General features: G+C 42.8%; 1 protein-coding gene across 1 annotated transcript; it reads right to left on the reverse strand.

Annotated features, from left to right (window-relative positions):
* Positions 1-11,772: 11,772 nt before the first annotated feature.
* On the reverse strand, positions 11,773-21,488 carry FCRL3 (Fc receptor like 3). The gene is made up of 12 exons (XM_035009877.1): positions 21,014-21,488; positions 20,283-20,543; positions 19,758-20,042; positions 18,624-18,911; positions 18,032-18,310; positions 17,633-17,911; positions 17,162-17,281; positions 15,524-15,551; positions 14,274-14,392; positions 13,995-14,063; positions 12,511-12,542; positions 11,773-12,426 (listed from the first exon to the last, which is right to left on the reverse strand). The coding sequence occupies exons 1-12, from the start codon at positions 21,381-21,383 to the stop codon at positions 12,301-12,303; spliced, it is 2,256 nt and encodes a 751-aa protein (XP_034865768.1). The 5' UTR covers positions 21,384-21,488; the 3' UTR covers positions 11,773-12,300.
* Positions 21,489-21,810: the final 322 nt, after the last annotated feature.

Genomic DNA, 21,810 nt, shown 5'->3' on the forward strand with positions numbered 1-21,810 from the left:
TAATCTTTCATCATTATTTTTAATGGAGTTGGGAGAACAATGGGACTTCTCAGAGACAGTGGCACTGAGCTGGAATATGAAGAAGCAGGAGTTAGCCAGGAGTGGGGGGTGGGGGTAGCAGAAGTGGTTGTTTCAGGAGGTACAGCATGTGCTTAGTGCCAAAGAAGGCAAGCGATGTAGAATGCAGCATGTTCAAATTCCTGTTTTGAGACTTTTCCCAAGTTCTCTGTTTTGAGTGTTAAATCAGGAGAATTTCAGCATCTTAGCACATGCATAATAAATGTTGAATAAGTGAACCAGCCCATAAGTGTGGACTAAACACAGCAGTCTCAGCTTCGGGTGTTGGCCCTGGCACCCTTCCCACATGGCAAAGCGTTGGTGTTGGCCAAGGGCACATTCTCTGGGGATGGATTGCACACAAGTGGTCCACTTGTTTTAGGCACCTCAGAATACAGGCTGGCAGGCTCCTTGCCCAGAAATGTGCAGTCAGGACATGTCGTGGGACCGCCACCCTATATACTCCTTGGCTGTCGGTGCCCCGGCTCATCCCACAGTGTCTCTCCCTCCTGGCAGAGAGCTCGTGCTTCATACGTGTTAGTGGAATGAATGAAAAATGTGAGATGCCTGTCTTCCCAAGGGCAGCCAGCTGGTGCTTTGCACCTGGAAAATTTAGTGATTTGGCTACTGGCTGGTTAACCTGAGTGAATCACTTAGCTTCTGTGGGCCTTGCTGTACTTTTTACGAATAGTGTGTATGCAACAGAGCAAGGTTCTGGGGCCACGCTTCCTTAGCCAGCTACTGGCTGGGCCACTTTGGGTAAGTTGTTCAACCACCCTGTGCTTTGATTTCTGTGTCTGTGAAATGAGGAAAACAGTAATAATACCTCTCAAATGGAGATTAAATTCATTAATGCATGCTAAGTGAAGGTAACAGTATCTGGTACTCAATATTTCCTATGTTATTGTTGGTTTTGTTAATTAGCCCAAACTAGCCCAAACCTGGCTGTGTATCTGAGTTACTCAGGAGATTCAACCTTAGGTAAAGGGACTGAGTGGAAGAGATGTGGCTCCTGTCATATCTGTGTCAGACATTACCTCTGCTCCTTCTGACCCCACTGACTGACCACACTGACTGTGTGGTGTGCCATGGCCAGGAAGGGGCAAAGGGAGGTTTTTAGAGAACTAAAAAGGCCTTTTCTGTACAATCTTGCTTAAATTTCAAATATAACAACAATAATAAACGTAATCAGCATTACCATCATCATCGTCAGAGCTAACACTTACAAGCACTTGCTCAACACCATGTATTGGCCCAAGTATCCAATTTCTCCTCACAGAGTTCATGTAAGTTAGATGTTTTTATTAACCCCATCTTAGGACATCTTCAGAGTTAAAGCAAATTGCTGCCACTTGTACCCCTTTGTCACTAAAGAAGAGATAAAATACTCGGCGGATTTCTTTGGATTTTGGAGGCAACATATTCCTCACTTAAGTGTATTGTTCTTACCCAATTGCTGAGTAGCCCATAAGGCAGTCAGTTTTCAGCCAGGCCCAGGGCAAGAGAAGGATCTGCAAGCTCGGATTGCTGCAGAAACTGCTCAACCACTTGAGACGAGGGATACAGCAGATCTCGTGTTGTCCGGAGTGACTGTAGCCAAAATGGGTCTTGCATGGGGCTTCCAAGGAGCCAGGATGAGAGAATCAGGGCATGGCTCCTAGGGTTTTAAGGCAAACTATATTCTTTTTTGAGAAAAAGCATCCAGTTCGCCCCTGGGTCTTACTGGAAATTTCATGCTCCATCATGGCACATTGAAGGATGAGGAAATCTGAACTGCTCATCCATCATGACCAAGTCTCCTGTGACCACCAGGCTGTGCGTGCACAGCAGCGTCCCTCCTCACAGGCTCATGCTGGCATATGGGCATTGTAGGAGCATGTAGCTTGACTTCTGCTGCCTGTCTTCTCCCTCAGTCCACACTTATGGCCCCGTGTCAAACTCTGTAAAACCAGTTCACTGGAGACAAGGAACCGAAGAAGAGGAACCAGGGCTTGCTTCACAGGTGTTCTTGTACAGTGTGCTGGAATTCATGGGAGGGGGTCTGTTGTCACATAGCATCCCCAATCAGCATCGTCCCTCCAAGCAGGTGATGAAGGAAACCTCCCAGGGGCAGGACTTCAAGTGTTGCATGTAGTCATCTTCTCCATCAGTCTGACTTGAACCAGATGAATTTTGATCAACCACGCCTCCCTGAGTCCAGAAGTTCAGCCTTCCCTGGGGAGACAGAAACAGTCCGGGTGTGCCAGACAGTGACAGTTTCCAGAGCAGAAGCATTCAGAGCGTCAGTGAAAGGCAGCCTGAGTTCTCAGCACCAGCATGGAGCACACAGCAGAGCAGACTGTCCCCCTCAATGGAGGCTGTGAAGGAAGGTCGATGTCATACAAGTGAACAGTTAAGCAAAAAAGATAATTTCAGATGCTGGGACGTTCTGTCAGAGAAGCAAAATAGAAACTGATGTGTAGGCAGATAGAAGCAAGAGCAGACAGCAAGAGAAATCACTAACATTTGAGTATTTGGTAAATTCCAGACATAGTTCTAAGGCCTTCACATGCATTAACTCATTTAATTTTCACAAGATCTTATGAGCTGCACGTTTGATCTCATTTTAGGGTAAGGAGATGGAGGCACAGGGAGGTTGAGTACGACACCCATGGCAGGTGAGGGGCAGGTTTCTGCCAGCTTCCCACAGCATGCTGCCTTCTGATCCCAGTTTATTCTTGACCTTCCTGATCGGTGTTCTAAAAGCCATTCCTAATGGGAATAAATTCCCATTTCTATTTAAGGCCATATAACTTGGACCATGTTCCTGATTCCAAAAGAAGCTTGTTGATATTTTATGAATAAAAGAGCAAGTCCCACTTTCAGTAGATTTAAGCCTCTGTCGAGAGCAAGTGTCTTCTCTTTTCCAAACTAGTGTGGGGATCTTTCTAATTCCACCAGGTACAGAGGGACAAAAGCAGTTTGTGCCAAGAAATATTCCAGGTACCTTGTTAACCTGAAGCTGAAGCAAAGTGACAGGGTATTGAAAACAGATTCACAGTGAGACCACTTGATTCTGGCAGGAAGCAGGGACTTTTCAGTAAGACTCCCTTGGTGCATGTTTGTTTTCAGATCCATCTCACTGGAGTCTGTCAGCTGCTGAACTGTGAGCAGATTTATAGCTCAGACATTGTTTCATCAATAGCCACCTGTAAAACCTGCCCTTCTCTTTGGAGATCTTATTCATCCCCTCGTTGCCATTCCTCAGAAGTCAGGCTTACCTGTGGGGCAGGCCATGCTCACACAGAATGGGAGGCAGGCAGGTGTGACTACAGAGCTCCTGTGGCCTTGGGTGATGGGAGACCACACTGTTGTCATTGTTAAAAGGGGCTTAGGTAGATACATAGGAGCCTCTGGGCACTGGCCAGGGAGCTGGCCTTGCCTGGAAATCTTGAAGAGAGAACAGAAGAAGGGACAGATTCTTTTTCTTCTGCCTGGAACTGCCAAAAAGAAGAAACCAGAGACTTGCACAGAATTATTCATTTTCTCATCTTTTTGATTTTGTAGTCTTCTGAAAACTTTCTCAGCAGACCACTAACCACTACTTCTTCCTTTTGTTTCTACTTCCCTCTGTTCCATTTTTACCCCTCCTACCGCATGTAAAGCAGCCCTGACCTTGCTCAGGGGCAGAAGAAATGCCAGTTGTGGAAGCAGAATCACATTAATTATTCACTGATAAGGAAGAGGGGAGAGATTGATTTCAGAGTGGCATGTGTACATAGATCCATTCAACTTCCTCCAATCCAAGGAAGGGAGAGAAGATTTACAGTTACGAGGAGGAGACAGTTTGTAAATATGATTTCATGTACAGAAAGATTAGTCTCAGGAGGAAACAGATATCAAAGGGGTTTTTGAGGGGCTACTGTGTTATGGGTTATAATTCTTCACATACATGTCTCTTCATTCATCGATGAGCACTGCTTTTGGCTTAAGAATATTAAGAATATTAAGAATAAGACCATCAAGACATTCTGCTTTGGAGAACACAATTGGAGAAGTGGCTTTTCTCCCACATTCACATGAATATTTCCTCTCTTGAGACTAAGTCTGGATTTCAGGTTTAGAGAAATTTAAAGAAGTCTCAGGATATGTCTTATGACCCAAAACCCACAACTAGAAGAAAGCATCTTAGTAAGGAATATATTTTCATAATCTATGTGAGGACTTTGGCATATTAAAATACCACAAGCAAAAGTATAAGGCAAATGGCACACCATGAATATCTACATCACACATAATAGATAAAGAATTAGTATCCCTAGTTTATAAAGTACTCATACAACTCATTAGAAAAAGACTATTCCATGTCTTCTGCCCATTTCTTGACTGGATTTTTTTGTTTTTTGGGTTTTGAGTTTGTTAAGTTCTTTATAGATTTTGGATACAAGCCCTTTATTTGATAAGTCATTTGCAAATATCTTCTCCCACTCCATAGGTTGTCCTTTAGTTTTGTTAACTGTTTCCTTTGCTGTGCAAAAGCTTTTTATCTTGATGAAGTCCCAATAGTTCATTTTTGCCTTTGTTTCCCTTGACTTTGGCATTGTGTCTAGCAAGAAGTTATTGCAGCTCAGGTTGGAGAAGCTGCTGCCTGTGTTCTCCTCTAGGGTTTTGATGGATTCCTGTCTCACATTTAGATCTTTCATCCGTTTTGAGTCTATTTTTGTGTATGGTGTAAGAAAGTGGTTCACTTTTATTCTTCAGACATTTCTCCAAAGAAGACATACAAATGGCCAACAGACACATGAAAAAATGCTCAACATCACTTGGCATCAGGGAAATCCAAATCAAACCCACAATGAGATACCACCTCACACCAGTTAGAATGGCTAAAATTAACAACTCAGGAAACAAGAGATGTTGGTGAGGATGTGGAGAAGGGGGGGACCCTCTTGCACTGTTGGTGAGAATACAAACTGGTGCAGCCACTCTGGATAACAGTATGATGGTTCCTCAAAGAGTTAAAAATAGAGCTACCTTACGACCCAGCAATTGCCCTACTGGGTATTTATCCCAAAGATACAAGTGTAGTGATCCGAAGGGGCACATACACCCAAATGTTTACAGCAGCAATGTCCACAATAGCCAAACTATGGAAAAAGCCCAGATGTCCATTGATGGATGAATGGATAAAGAAGATGTGATATATATATATATATATATATATATATATATATATATATATATATATATACACACACAATGGAATATTACTCAGCCATCACAAAGAATGAAATCTTGCCATTTGCAATGATGTGGATAGAACTAGAGGATTTTATGCTAAATGAAATAAGAGTCAGAGGAAGACAAATGCCATATGATTTCCCTCATATGGGGAAATTAAGAAACAAAACAGATGAACATAGGGGAAGGGAAGAAAAAAATAGAGAGGGAGGAAACCATAAGAGACACTGAACTCTAGGAAACAAACTGAGGATTGCTGGACGGGGAAGAAGTAATTGGGTGATGGGCATTAAGGAGGGCACTTAATGTAATGAGCACTGGTGTTATATGCAACTGATGAATCACTAAATTCTATGCTTGAAACTAATAATACAGTATATGTTAATAAACTGAATTTAAATAAAGAATTAAAAAAAATTTAAATTAAAAAAATTTTTTTAAAAAGAAAAAAAAGGAAAAGACTATTCCAATTTCTAGAAAATGAGTAAAGTTCTGATCCTAAACTATTTATTAAAGGAAAAAACTCTGTCCCAAACACACAAAATTATATTCAACTCCACTAATGACTAAATAAATGAAACTTGAAACAATAAAATATAATTTCTATCATTTTTGTAAAAAAAGTGAACCACCTAATGTTGAAACTAATGAACAATGTTTCTAGGACTATAAACTGTAAATCTTTTCTGTATTAAGAGCTGAAAAGTTCTTGGGGCGCCTGGGTGGCTCAGTCATTAAACATCTGCCTTTGGCTCAGGTCGTGATCCCAGCGTCCTGGGATCGAGCCCCGCATTGGGCTCCCTGCTCTGCGGGAAGCCTGCTTCTCCCTCTCCCCCTACTTGTGTTCCCTCTCTATATATCTCTCTCTGTAAAATAAATAAATAAAATCTTTAAAAAAAAAGCTGGAAAGTTCTTTATAGTCCTTTCCCCAATAAGAATTGATTGTGAGGAAAAAATCAGAGATGCAGACAAAAGTTTCAACTCTAAGTTTTTATAAAAATAGAAAAAAAAGGAATTGTCAAAACTGATGGAATGGTAAGTGAGAATACATCTATATAATGTAATATTATCAAGCTATTAAATTGAAATTTTAGAAGAATATTTAAGTGTGAAAATGTAAAAATAAGAAATCAGTACCAATAAAATATTTGGGAAAATCCCAAATACTTGGGAATTAACAATATTCTTTTAAATAATTACTGAGTCAAAGAAAAATCATAATGGCTACTACAGACTATTTAGAACTGAATAAAATATTTTATTTTATTTATTTATTTTTTTAAAGATTTTATTTATTTATTTGAGAGAGAGAGAATGAGAGAGAGGGCACATGAGAGGGGGGAGGGTCAGAGGGAGAAGCAGACTCCCTGCCGAGCAGGGAACTCAATGTGGGACTCGATCCAGGGACTCCAGGATCATGACCTGAGCCGAAGGCAGTCGCTTAACCAACTGAGCCACCCAGGCGCCCTTGAATAAAATATTTTTAAAATATGCAAATAATCTAGAAGAAGGCAGGAAGAGTGAGCAGAGAAAGACAAATCAGGAAAACAAAAAACAAAAAATAACAGCCTAAATTAACCATATCAATAGTAACCAAACTTTGGGATTCTGCTTCACAAGTTTTAGTATCAAAACCCCATAGCTTTTAATGCTGATATTAGAAAAGAAGAAAGGTTGAAAATGAATGACTCAATGTACCATTTTAAGAAGCAAGAAACAGAGGGGGCACTTGGTGACTCAGTAGGTTCACTGACTCTTGATTTTGGCTCAGGTCATGATCTCAGGGTCGTGAGATCAAGCCCCGCCTCGGGCTCTGTGCTGAGTGTGGAGCCTGCTTGGGATTCTCTCTAACCTTCTCCTTCTGCCCTTTCCCCCCATTCCCTCTCTCTCTTAAAAGACAAAAAAAAAAAAAAAAAAAAAAGAAGCAAGAAACAGAGGAACAGAGCAGACAACATATTCGCTGTCTATTGTGTTTCTATTACAACAAATATAGCAACTTAAGCCAACAAACATCTATTGCTTGCAGTCTGGGTGGGTGAGGGGCCTGGAACTTCCACTGGGTATTTGGCTCAAGGTTTCACAAGTCTGGAATCTGAGTGTCAGCTGACTGAATCCTCATAAGGGGGCAAGATCCCCTCCCCAGTTCCCTTAATTCCTTTTCTGCTGTGTGACTGAGGTCCTTTTGTTCTTGCTGGCAGTGGGCTGGGGACCAACCTCAGCTCCTGCACATGGTCTCTATCCTCATGGGCCCTTTCCAGCACATGGCTTGCTTCTTCTTTGAGGCCTGTAGGAGAATCTCTCTGATGTTTCATTTCTTTTTCAAGACATACCTGATTAGGTAGCTTAGGAAAATCTCCCTTTTGATTAACCAAAAATCAATGATTAGTAACCTATTTATTGAGCAATATCTCATTGTATTTACAAGTCCTGATCACATTCGAGAAGAGAAGAGAAGACAAGGATGAGGGTCATCGGGGGCAGGAATCTTAGGATCCATCTAAGAGTTCTATCTACCACACATAAAGTAAGTCAGAGGAATAAAACCATAAAGATAACAGAAGCAAAGTCATGAAAAACAAAAAAAATAGAATTGATTAGCAAAGACCAAAGTCAATTCTTCGATAAAACTGAGAAACTTAGCTAAACAGATCAAAAAGAAAAAGAGCAAAAACATCAGAAATACTAGGAATGAAAGAAAGTCAGCACTGAATCAGAAAATATTATGTAAAATTTTATGCTAATAAAATTGACAACTAAATGAAGTGAGCAAATTCCTTGGAAAATACAACTTGCCAAAATTGACACAAAAAGAAAAAAAAAGTCTGAATAGTCCTCTATCAATTAAGAGCTTAAGTTCCTTATCCAAAAACTTTCCCATGAAGAAAAATCCAGGTCCAAACAGCCTCACTGGTGTATTCTATCAAATATCCAAGGGGGAAACATTTCAATTCTACACAAACTCTTTCAGAAAATTGAGGAGTATTACCAAAGAGTACTAGTAATAATTTTAAAAGGAAATAAAAACTCCACTTATGTTTGCATACAGTATAAAACAATCAGGAATAAATTTAATTAAAAATGTGCAAAATAGAACTACAAAAATGGAAAGTTGTATGAAGTTCATGGATTGGAACACAGTGTTTTTAAGATGGCGGCTCTCTTCAAATTCATCCACAGATTCAATGCAATCCCAGTTGAAATTCTAAGAGGATTTTTTGAATAAATTTTAAAAATCAGTGTAAAAATTCATATGGAAAGGCAAAAAACCCTGGGTTAGTTAAAACAATTTTGGAAAAAAACAACAACATAGTTGGTGAGCTTATACCAATTGATCTCAAGACTTAACACAAAGCAACAGTAATCAGGAAAGTGTGGTTTTGGGCATAAGGATAGATGTGTAAGATCATCTACTGGTAACCCAGAGGTAGGCCAACATTGATATGGCCCATTATTGTTGACAAAGGTTATAAAGTAATTCTATGGAAAAAAGGTACGGTTTTTGCTTTTGTTTTTGTTTTGTTTTTTAAGGAAATGGTGGCAAAACACCTGGATGTCTGTATGGGAAAAAATTAACATCAGCTCTCACCTCATAGTATACAAAAATTAACTTGATATGCACCACATATCTAAATAGAAGAGTTAAAAACTGTTATATTTCTAGAAGAAAATGTAGACAAAGAACTTTATAATATTCAGTTAGGCAAATAGTTTTTAAACAGGCTATACAAAATATGAATTGTAAGAGAAAAATGGTAAATAATTTCCATTAAATTATAAATCTTTGCTGTTTGAAAGACACAGTTAGGAGGACATAAACACAGGTCACAAATCAGGAGGAAATATTTGCTAAACATATATCTGACACAGGGATATATATCCCAAATACATAAATAACTCCAGTAATTGGATAAGAGATGAACAACTCAAATTAAAAAGAAGCAAAAGAATGCTTACTCAGCAAATGGTGCTGGAACAAGTGGATAGTCACAGGAATAAAAAGAATATTTTCCCTATACTATACATATACCAAAAAATTCACTTTGAATGGTGAATAGACCTGAATGTACATACGAAAACTATAAAACTTCTAGGGAAAAATAGAAGAGAATCTTTTTGACCTTGGGGTATACTTTCTTAGATAAGAAACACAGAGTAGGCTCACAAAATTAAAAAAATTGATAAATTGCACCTTTTCAAAACTGAAAACTTGTGCTCTTCAAAAAATATCATTAAGAAAATGAACAGCAAGCTACATAGAGAAGATATTTGCAACATGTAAATCAGACCAGAATAAAAAACTAAAGATACCAAATTCTTGCAATTCAATAATAAAAAGACAAATAGCCCAATAAAGAAGTGAAAGGTGTGAACAGCCCCTTCACAAAAGTCTGCAAAGAGTGAATAAGGACTTGAGAAGAGAATCAGCATCGTGGGTCACCAGGGAAATTAAAACCACAGTGAGATCACGCTACACTAGAGCACACACTCTTTGCAACGGCTAAAGTTAAAGACTGCAAATGCCAAGTGTTGACAAGGGTGTGGAACTACTGTAGCTATCAGTCAGTGCTGGCGGGGATGTGACATGGTGCAGGTATTTTGGAAAAAGAGTATCAAGCCTCTTAAAACCTTCAACATAAATCTACTATGTGACTCAGCAATTATACTCCCGGGTATTTACAAAGGAGCAATGGAAACATGTCCACACAAACACTTGTATGTGAATTTTTGTAGTAGTTTTATTTTTAATGACAAATGAAACAATCCAAACGTCCATTTACAGATAGATGGATAATGAAAATGTGGTATATCCAGTGGAATATTATGTAGCAATAAAAAGGAATGTGTTGCGGCTATTGATACAATGTGAATGAGTCTCAAAATTCTTTTGCTTAGTGAGGGAAGCCCGGCACAAAAGAGTATATACTGTATGATTCTATTTACATAAAACTTTAGAAAATACGCTCTAATCTACAGTGACAGAAAGCATCTCGTGATGGCATGAGAAGGTGTGGAGGGAAAGAGGTGTTCCTTAGGGCAGGAGAACACTGGGGAGTGATGGAGATGTTTGGGATCTTGATTGTGGTGGTTTCGTGGATGTACATTTCTGCCAAAACATCAAATTGTATACTTTAGATATGTGTGATTTATTGCGTATAAATTATTCTTCAAGACATTTGTAACTAAATAAAATAAATATAAAGAAAGAGATTATAGTCATGTCTTAGATCTTGATGACTCAAATGTTACCTTCTTGACTAGCTGGAAACATGATTTCCTCTTGGATATTCTCCCAATTATTCCTTAGGCTCTTCCTGACTGCTCACAGGTACTGTTTGCCCTCAGTTTGAGGACCTGGATAAGGAGTTCTGGGAGAAGGGTCTGCACCCTGTCAGAGCTGTTCTGTGCACCAGAGAGCCTCGTGCAGTCTCCATCTCTTGCTGGCATCACGGATCTTGTCCACCTGAGTGGCTGCCGTCCTGGTGGCTGTTCCACGGCTGATGTGCCCTTCTGCAGAGTGACTCTTACCGGCCACAGAATGATGCCTTGATGCTGCCTCTCTCCCTTGGGGCTTTGCCTTTTGTCACCATTCTTTCAGATGGGTTTCCCACAGCTGGCACCTCGTGGCATGTCCCTCTCCCCCTTGGCTCTATTCTTCCTGGAGCCCAAAGTTGGGAGGCATTCACGGCCAAATTTAAGCATAGGCACAGATTACACCTGGATTTCTTGCTCTCTCTAAAGGCCAAGCATACATTCTGGAGAGCATTTTGTACCAGATAATACGGAAACAAGACATGTAAGTCCCTCTTGCATAACAAATAATGTATTCCCTCTATAAAGGACATCACTTTTTTTCCCCCTCAGCAAATTAGCTTGCTAGCCAAATTCCTAAGGCTAAGATTAAAACCTCAAATTGGATTGCATTTTGCTGTATGTTACACTTCCGGTTGCCTAAGCTTCTGACACCCACAGGGAAAGGAATAACATTTGAAATACACTTAGTACTTTTTGTTCATGCTACTCCAAAGGTTTGCAAAGCCTCACTGTGTTATTTACTTGAAGTCATAAATACGGCAGGTGTGAAATCACCACTGTCCATAACGTGTATCAGCTGACGTACACCAGTCCTCGGTGAACGCACCAGCTTGCTAAGGCCTATTTTTTTTTACTGCAGTAAAAACTTCACTGTCACCCCAGGTGACACAAGCTAACGATTCCAGCTATTCCATACGAATAAAAGCCACTCAAAGCAACTCTGCTGCTTTTCTGGAGACTTAAGCACAGATGGCATGCTTTTTAAATGTTTTCTCCCATGGTGGACACTCAGTGCTTGGATTAACTGGGAGTCGGTGGGCAACGGGAGGGGTGTGTCACGACACTAGGCTTTGCCCTGTGAGTCGTGAGAGTCACCGGCTCCACTGGGATTCCAGGATTGCTGCTGATTTCTGGAGCCTCCAAATAGTGGATGTTGAACAATTAAGCAGTGGAACTCGGCCGCTACAGGAAGGAGGGAGGTTTGATCTTGTGAGAGAGGAAGACTTGTGCAGGCCCCAAACTCTGAGTGGATTGGTGTGTGTGTCTTATATCTGTATTTATCTTATTCATTAATATCATCATCATCAGTCACTTATCACCTACCTACCTAAAAAAGGAAACAAAGTGCTTAGAGCAAATTGTTTATGCAGAGATGGCGCATTCAAAGCTTTCGATCACACTTGGAGCTCATGGTCATGACTGCACCCTTGTGATCCTGGCTAGACCATTCGCCCTTCCTCCGCTGTTCCATGGGCCAGGGGGTGAAGGCCCATCTGCCCTGCCTTCACATGTGTCTCTACTGTGAAGAAATGCAGTGTTTACTGAAATGCTGCCCCTTTTGTTCCCAGAGAGCACAGAGACTCAGGCATGGAGGGGTGGGGCGGAACTTTCACTCAGCCCCCTGAGCGGAAGGGGGGTGCATGGTTGTGGAGAACAGGGAGAAGGCATAGGCTGCTCCCAGGCTCCCTGTGGGCCACTCTGGGCAGGGGGCTAGTGGTCCAGGGCCAGCGGTACACATGGGAGATTCTCATAGTTTTCTGCAGCATCTTCATGGGCCTGCCCTTCATGGTCATCTGGATGTGCCTTCTTCACCTCTGAATAGATGATTGCTGGTTCCTGGCGGGAAACCCACAAACAGTAAGTACCTAAGTAAAGGTGAGGAGGTGCAGGGGGGAGAGGGAGCCGGAAAGGGTGACCCACCTCATCCTTCTGATGTGTCTTTGGTGAAGGTGCTGTTGGATGGGAGGAGGGAAGAAAAGTATTAGACTGTGGGTGACATATTCCAACTTACAACCCACTCACAATGCATTTCAAAATCTCTCCTCTGCTGACTCAGCTTTCAACGGTTTGCTCTGCTGGATTCTTCCAAGCCTCAGACAGAGTACCCCACCCCCGTGCACTGATAAAGCCTTTCCCCTGCCCACCAAATGTCCAGAGTGACTTTCCTGATGATTTCCTTCTCTCTCCACTGCTCTTCACCCCAGCAAAGCGGTCCCCCTGCTCCCATCCCACCCCCATTCAGGGCTTCTGTGGCTGCACTGATTGGGAGAAAGTGGAATACGGGTTTCACTTCGTGCAGGGAGAGTGGAGGAGGCTGGAGAGGGGGTTGTCATTCTAAGGCCACACAGTAAATTCCCAGTGAAGATTTGCAGTGAAGCATTAAGAAAATTCAGTGTGTGTGTTTCTTCTGTCTTTCCAAGGGATCCTCTGGATCTCTTTCATTTATTTATTCAGCCAATAAGCACTCAGTGAACACTGACCTTCTATTAAGCACTGGTAAGCTACAAGGACAGAGAAACAACACAAACTCAGTCCATATACCCAAGGAGCCTATAATTTGTAAGGGGGACAATGGACGTGTAAATGTATGCAACAAGTACAATGGGCACCAAGATAGAAATACCTACTGAACTCTGTTGTTGCCAAAAGGGAAATCCGTCCTCCCAGGTTCGGACACAGGGAGGGCTGGTGGGACGTTTCACAGAGGTACCTGAACTATGTCTTGACATGTGAGCAGGGGTCGGAGGTAAACTAGGTGGGGGTAAGGACATTTCAGAACAAATAAGACACATGAGCACCAAAGCAGGCAACAGCCCAGTATGAGCAGGAAAATGGGAAGGGTCAGCTCGGCTAGAGTAAGGACAGAGGAGGCATTGAGGAGGGGGTGAAGTGCAGCGGGGGCAAGGGTCCTGCTTTGGAATGAAGAGTCACTGAGGCAGGGTGTGATCAGCAGTGTGTCTCAGAGGGATTGTGCTGGAAACAGTGTTGGGGGCTAGAGGAGGACAAGATTAGAAATAAAGAGACCAGTTGGGAGAATTATGATTGTCTACACATTAGGTTATGAGAAAGTGACACTTAGCAATTACCAGTCATGCATTCTTTCAAAACAGTATTTGAAGAGGCCCATAGTTTTCTAAGCACTGGTTAGTTTTTGGTTAGTTTTCTAACCAATGCTGTTGGTATGTTCATGGGAAACAATAGTGTCTGTCCTCAGAGAGTTTGCGGGGTCCGGTGGCAGTGCACACGGGTCCATGGGAAGGGACTCAGCCATATGATGGCAGTGCGGGAGGAGATGATGCCTTCCTTCCGTGTCCCACTCATATTTGAGAGGCCTGATCAGAGGCCCCTCGAGGATCCGCTCACACATGGCCACCTCACCTCCACTTGCTCGGAAGCAGTCTCACCTGGATTTTCCTTTGTATGATGGCTGCTCCAGATCTGGGAATAAACCAGATTGTCATGTCCAGGACTCACTGTGAGAGAACAGATGATAGCTAGCTGTAGTCCAGAACCCACACTCTAGACTCTTCTCAGCCACTAAGTTCATAACCACCTTCTGTCTCAGACACAGTGCCAGGAATGTCATTTTAAAGTTGAGTGTGACTCATTCCTGGGCAGTGGCTCAACCTCTCCTCCCACTCTGGCTCATCCCTGGAGCCCTGGGATACTTAGGAAGTCCTCACCATTGCTATACACAGGCTGCAGCTCTATCAGGGCTGCTGGCTCAGAGTGGATGGGCCTGTGGGGGTCTGTGCTGGAGGGTCTGGACCGGGAAGGCTCTCGATGCTCCTCGGGACTGTAACTGTGACAGACAGGGAGAGACACAAGGGAGAAAAGGATTTGTGGATCATACCGAGTCTCAGGAAAACCGGTATCCAGGAGGAGCCCAGCATGGTCCATGTAAAAATATCATGGCTGTGGTGACGCCTGGGTGGCTCATTTGGTTAAGCGTCGGACTCTTGATTTTGGCTCGGGTCATAATCTCAAGGTCATGAAATCGAGCACCGCATCAGGCTCCACGCTCAGTGTGGAGTCTGCTTGGGATTCTCTCTCTGACAGTTCCTTCCTTTTCCCTCTGCCCTTTCCCTGCTCATGCTCACTCATGCTCTCGCTCTCTCTCTCAAATAATAAATAAATAAAATATTTTAAAAATATCATGGCTGCCTAGCCTGACTCTGCATGGCTCTCTCAAGAGAACTCAGAAGGTGTGTGTGACACGATGTGCAGCCCAAGACAGCATTACAGAGAGGGAGGACTGACACAAGGTCAGTGGGCAAAAGTGCACAGTCTCAAGATCTTTCTGGTAAACAGTTATATCTGCCTAATTTTTTATTGTTCTCAAAAATTTAAATGTTTAAACACTGATACAAAAAGACTTTTGCATTCCCACAGAACTTGACCTTTGTCTTTTTAAAAAGGTCCCTTTCAATGTTCCAGCTCATATTACAATAATCTACCTTTCTTGTAAGATACCATGAAGACTTTCTGGGAAAAGAGTGGTGTGTTTTTTCCCACTTCTGTTTCCTTCTGCAATTAATATTGGGAATTGAACATTGCCAGGATTCAATAATTATGTCCTGAATGAGTGTGTGGTAGAGGAATGAGGGGGGAAGAGTGAGGTGCAGCCCTGTGACAGATGATGCCATTAAGGTGTGAGGGGTCAGCTCTCCACCAGGGCACATTTAAGGAAGTAGATAGATTAACATGGAGGGCAAATGACATGAGTTCTGTGTATGTGTAGGTCTAAGTGAGTATTATAAATATGGCTGAAAGTGGCTTTCTGAATCACATTTTTGGATTTCGTAAGAATTTGAAAATGTTAATAGGAAGTCCGGTCAAATATTTTTTAATGTACTTATAATTCTGTGACCCTGTTTTGTGGGTATGACTAAATCATGACAATGTTGTCAGCATAAGAAACAAGAGACCTCACCTGGGTGTTCCAGTGTCAGGAAGTCCTCCTGAAAAACAAAGGATAACTGATGGTGAGTGAGCTGTGTAGGTAGTGGGCTCTACATTAGAATGTCCTTTCCTGGAAATCAGATTTATTCTAGGTCTCAGCTATGGCAAATCTTAGAGAACATCTGGCTCTAACCCACCCCTCTACCCCCATAGGAGATTACCAATGAGGAAGTTGGGGTCTGGAAAGATAGTTGCCCAGAATCATACTTATTCAGTCAGTAAAAGCAGCATGCACTCTAAGGAGGTATGGCCAAGCGGCACAAGAGAGACAGCTATTTCAATACCCTTCTTTCAATAATTGATAGATCAAGTAGAAAATCAGTAAGGATATAATAGACTTTAGCAACACAACCAGGCAAGTTCACCAGCAGACCCATACTGTAAGAAATGTGAAAAATACTTCAGGCAGAAAGAAAGTGATACCATATGGAAATACGGAAACACAAAAAGGAATGACAAATACTAGAAGTGGTAACTAAGTGGGTGTTACATTGACATCAAGTCAGATAAAGGTATGACAAGAAAATAAAGCTACCAAGCAATATACCTCATGAATGTAGTTGCAAGCATTCTTAACAAAATTTTACCAAATCAAATTCAACAATCATGACCAAGTGAAGTTGACCTCACAAATGCAAGGCTGTTTTAACATTCAAAATTCAAAATCCATATCAATAGACTAGAAAAGAAAATCATACGATCATCTTAATCAATGTCGAAAAAGCATTTGACAAACATTTTTCCTATAAAAATTTTCAGCAAATTATAAATAGTAGGGACTGCCTTAGCCTAATAAAAAAACATGTATAAAAAATCCACAGCTAACATTATCATAGTAAATGATGAGAGACCAAATACTTTCCCCTAAGATTAGGAACAAGACCAGCATGTCTGCTCTCACCACTTCTATTCAGCATGTACAGGAGGTTCTAGCCAGTGCCTTAAGGCAAGAAGAAGAAATAAAAGTAACCCAGATTGGAAAGGAAGGAGTAGGACTATCTTTATTTGCAGATGACAGAATCACCTATGCAGAAAATCTGATGGAATCTACAAAACAGAGATTGGAACTAATAAGTATATATTTAGCATGGTTGCAGGACTTAAGATCAATATAAAAATCAATTGTATTTCTATATACTAGCAATAATAAAACCTGAAATTTTAATTTCATTCTCAGCATCTCCATTAATTTTCCAAATTTCACGATATTTGACTGGAACTCAAATATATCTCAGAGTTTACCGTTTGCACCATGGCTATGACCTATTTTTTGTTGTTACAAATGGAAGCCTTTTTATTATTATTCCTTTTGTTCTCAGTAAGTTTTGAACCAGGAGTGGAATAGTAAATACTTACCTTTCTAATTTTTAATTGGAAACAAAATTCTGCTACCTGACTTAAATCTCAAATTAAACACATGGAGTAACAACTTCATTGAGAAATGTATTCTACCATTTTGTCACTATTGCCTACAGAGTGCCAGTGAGTAGAGCTGAGGGTCTAGTGTTTGGAAGAGAATAATGACCTTAATAGGATGCACCATACAAGTCCCAAGTATTATGGCAATGGCAAAAGTCACAACTCCAAAGGGTAATACATAGACACCCACCTGATTTCCTTTGGGTCCTGAAGTGACTCACCAAAGAAGCAGTAGCAGCAAGGCCAAGCATGCTTAGCAGCCACCCGATGACGCCCGAAGTGATTTGGATTACTTTGTTCGTGGAAAGCCCTAAGTGGGAAGACCTATATTTGAGTTCTGTTGGCAAGTGTTTTTGATCTAGACAACATGAAGGTGGGGGCTAGAGATCTATCAGGGCAGTTTTCTTCCAGGTTCTGATTCCTCCATTTAAATGATCTCCAGTATAATTTGTAACTTTCAAAATAATGGCACATGATTGTCAGCATCTAAGATTGAAATCTATTCCCTTTCCTTCCCCCATGAAATCAGCACAATCTCTAGAAGCCCCAAGCCTTGGTGGCATGTTCAAAAACTCTTTGTGCTGATAGAATTTGTATAGTCTGTAGGAAAAATATTTATTGACCTTAACTCTCACCTGTAGCTCAGGTACCCCCAACCCACCTGTGAAGTTGAGTGTCACCATGTAACTGCTCTGGACTCCCAGGCCATTGTCAGCCCCACAGGAGTAATTTCCAGAATGCTCTGTGGTCAGGGAGAGGTTAAAAGATGATCCTCCTCCAAAGGGGGCTGAGGTGTTCCCCAGGACGGTATCTTCATGATAAAACCAGTATAAGATCGGGGGGGAGCCTCTCTGGACCTCGCAGCGAAGTTCTAACAAATCTCCCACCATAACCTGGGCCCGAGCAGGGTTGAAGGTGAGGACAGGGCGGGACACTGGAACTGAGGGAGTAAACATAGTTCATGGGCAGTTTTAATTGAGCAAGTATACCAGATAATAAAGGAAATATCCAGCATAATTTAGTGGGAGGAATATGGACCTGGGATCAGGACATGTCCTACCTGTGACCCTGAGTGGTACCGCCTCGCTGTGCTGGGCCCCCAGGCTGTTGTCAGCCTCACATGAGTAGTTTCCAGAATGTTCTGGGGTCAGAGAGAGGTTGAAGGACACTCCTCCTCCAGACGGGGCTGAGCTGCTCCCCAGGGTGACATCCTCGTGATAAAACCGGTACTGGATCGGGGGAGAGCCCCTCTGGGCCTCACAGCGAAGCTCCACCACGTCCCCCACCACGGCCCGGGTCCCGGGAGTCCTGAGGGTGAGGACGGGGCGGGACGCTGGAACTGAGGGAGATAGGGGGCCGTCAGAAAGAGTCCCTGACACTGTGACAGATTAATGGCTCCACTCAAGGAGCCTAAAAGTAGATGGATTCCTTGAACCATGAGGAGGGATGTTAGATGATTTTGTTTTCATTACCACTCAGTCTTCTCCACAAGAAGTAAATTGTCTCACATTACTTTCCACTTTTGCCATTCCTTGTTGGCATTTAAATCTTCACGCCTCTCTTCCTTGCCTCCTTCAGAAGATCCTAGTGGCTGACAGAGAACCTAAACCCTGGCTTGGGAACAAGGTTGAGTGAAAGAAGGAGGAACTTACTTCTCAGTGTGACTCTGATCCGTTTACTGAGGATGGGGCCATAGAAGTTGTCGGCTGAGCAGTAGTACCTCCCAGCATCCTGCTCCTTCATGGCGGCTATCCGCAGCTCTGCTGACAGGGCACGCTGAATCTTCCTGCCCAAGTTCCTCTCTGTGCCCTCCCGGTGCCAGGAGAACGTGACAGTCCCTGTGCCCTTGGCTACTGAGCAGATAAGGACCAGATCTTCTCCTTCAATCAGCTGGCCCCCAGGGGGCTGGATCTCTAGATTCACATCAGACACAGGGATCCCTAGGAGGACAGAGAAGGTCTTGAGAGGGTCTCAAAGGCAGGTGCTGCAGGGCCAAGGGGAAGGCTGGGGTTGCCACGAATAAGCCAATAGCAACAGGTCTAAAGTGGGAAATAAGGACTTGATTGTGTACATTCTTATGAAGGGAGCAGTACCTGTCCCCACACACAACAGTTACCATCCTTGGGTAATGTGGGGGCCAGGTCTATCTTCTTTTTAAACTTAGCATTGACCACAGTCAAATTTTACAGACCTTTATCTGTAAGACATCTCTGATGTATCAATGGACCACAAAGATAGAGAACAGGGAAGGTTCCTTGTATCCCGAAGTGACTTGATTCAGATCCCAAACCTCTCTCCATCCTCCAAGGCTCCTCCAGTTGATTCAGATCCCAAACCTCTCTCCATCCTCCAAAGCTCCACTCTCAGCACCACCTCCCCTCCTTCTTCTCTGACTATTTTAGTTTGTGTTTATCGTCCTCTTTTCTTATTATTTTGGAATAATTTTCGGTCGACACATGGACAGCCCCATAGGGGCTTCTACAGACTTTGCGTGGTCATTGGTGCTTTTCGGTAACTGTTGACCCATGAGAAAATGTACCCTGTATGTCTTTGAGGCCCCCACATGTTGGACACCCAGTAAGTGATCAATAACGACTATCACCTAACTTAGGTGGGAGAGAATGTTATAGGGAAGTTAGGCCAACGTTGAACCTAAGAGAAAAGGATAGCAGGATGGCTGGCAGCTCCTTTCTGCCATGTTCACTATCTCAGGGAGCAGGTGAAGTCATGCTCTGCTCTCATCTCCCAGTCCTCACTCTGGAAAAGCTGCCCCACAGACACTCAACTCTGCACATGTATCCAGGATCTCAGGCTTTTTTTTATGATATTGGGGGTCACTGCCTTTGCCTGGCACCAGTAGGACCCTGAGTCTTCACTCCACATGGTGAGGATCTGGAGCTCCGGTGAGTCGATCCAGCCAGATCCTAGGACCTTATCTTCTCTGAAGAAACAGAACTGAAGCTGAATGTGTGACCTCAGTGGAGGGAGCCAGGTCTCACATTTCAGGCTCACTGGGCTCCCCTCGATGGGCTGGGAGGAGCTGGCTCTCAGCACAGGATGTGGAAACAGCTCTAGAGAGAACAAACACAGTTTCCAGGGCAGTGAGGCTCCGAGCTCCTGGAGAGATGCATCTGTGTTCTAAGCAGAGCATCAGGAGGTAGGGACCCGTGGAGATGGAACCACCTCCCATCTCCTTCTCATGGCTGCTCAGAAGAGGCTTCTCATGAAGTCCCCACTGATGAGTACACCCTCTTTGATCCTCACACACTTCCCCTGCCAAGACCTATTACCCACAGGAGTGTAGCCATTACCTTGAACTTGGATCTTTAAAGGTTTGGAAGTTGTTTCCCATGGCCCCCAAAAAGATCCCCCAGAAGCAGTACAATGATATTTGCTATTGTCCCTGGATACTGAATGTAGTCTTATGACTTCTGAGTTATAATCATGCGTAATTTGTTTGTTATTTCTGTAGTAAATCTTTTCATTAATATCTTCTTCTTCCTTCCCCCGGCATCTCAGATATACATCATCTCCTTCAAAGACAGGGTGAGAAGCCTGGAGGATCAGCCAGTCTGCAAAGAGTGAACAAACATATTCCATCTCTTTCTTTCTTCAAACTCTCACTTCTACCCATGAGGGAAGAGCTACAGCCCTGCAAACACCAGTAAATGTCTTCCACCACCATTTCATGTGGCCCCAATACCCAATACTCCCTTGTCCTCAATAGTGAACTAATTTTCAGAAAACATACTTAAGAGATCCTCCTATGTATCATTAAAAGAGGAATTTTCTACCATATCTTTCTTCAGACCTGAGTCCCTTTTTGTCTGGTGGCTTCTGGGTTACTAATGTGTCTCTGGATGGAGGAGATGGACAGTGTGCTATCCTCCACAGCCCTATCTCCTCATTCTCCCCACTGGGATCAGCTCATCAGATATCCTCATGTCTGCTTACAACTCTGTCTGGGTTCCCTGCATTCACCCAACCTTCAGACATGTGCCCAGCAGCTTGATTTCAGAAACTCACCCCTTTCTTTCCTCACCAGATAAAAATTCCACATGCACGGGGTCACTGAGGGAAGATCTTTGGGTCTTGCATGAGTAATGTGCAGACGTCTTTATTTCGATTGTTTCAGGTCCTCTTCTCCATAAAGCCCCATTGTAATACCAAGATATGTATCCCTGGACCAGAGAATGGTGATCCTTGCAGGTGAGAGTCATTTTCTCTCCTCTGAAGGTTGTGGACCATGGAGGTGTGAGGAGAAGAAAAGCTTTTGGGAATGTTGCTGAACAGGAAAGAGAAAGGTGCAGGCAGGTGAAGGTGAATGGGAAGTGGGTTGAACCCAGGGGAAGGCCCAACCTGCAGCTGGGCTTATTCCCACTGGGAAGGGAGCAGATACAACCTGGGGACATGCCTGGGGCAGAACCTGCTCTTCCTCATCCTTTGCCTAGCCCAGAAGTGGGCAGGTAGGTGTCATAGGGGAGAGGTCTCAGGTCCCTGGGGTGGGCTCAGAAAAGCTCGGGAGATGGGATGTGTAGCTGGGGACACACTATGAGGGCCTCTGTAGGTGGCTGATTTTGAAATGCTCTTGTCCTGTACATTCCTGTCAAGGTATAGGTGGGCCTGGGATGTAGTTTCTAAACTCTGAAAAACCACTTCCTACTTGATTGCTCATATATAATGAACGTTTTTTTTTTTTTTTCTGCTTTCATTACTTTTAAACTTTGTTTAACTTGAGATTCTATGGAGAAGACAACCTTTGTCTACACTCCATCTAAGTCAGACACAATAAAAGATTAAAGGGTATAAAGAATTTGAATGGAGAGGCATGGGCTACTT

The sequence above is a fragment of the Mirounga leonina genome, unplaced genomic scaffold (genome assembly GCF_011800145.1).
Source record: "Mirounga leonina isolate KUSES-001 unplaced genomic scaffold, KU_Mleo_1.0 Mir_154, whole genome shotgun sequence".
In the NCBI taxonomy this organism is placed as follows: Eukaryota; Metazoa; Chordata; class Mammalia; order Carnivora; family Phocidae; genus Mirounga; species Mirounga leonina.

Coding starts and splice junctions, on each gene's coding strand:
- FCRL3 (XM_035009877.1), bottom strand. CDS start 21,383: ATGTCCCCAGGTTGTATCTGCTCCCTTCCCAGTGGGAATAAGCCCAGC. Junction 18,912..19,757: donor ATCCTGGATACATGTGCAGA/GTTGAGTGTCTG, acceptor CTGTCCTCCTAG/GGATCCCTGTGTCTGATGTG. Junction 15,552..17,161: donor CAGGACCCAAAGGAAATCAG/GTGGGTGTCTAT, acceptor TTTGTTTTTCAG/GAGGACTTCCTGACACTGGA.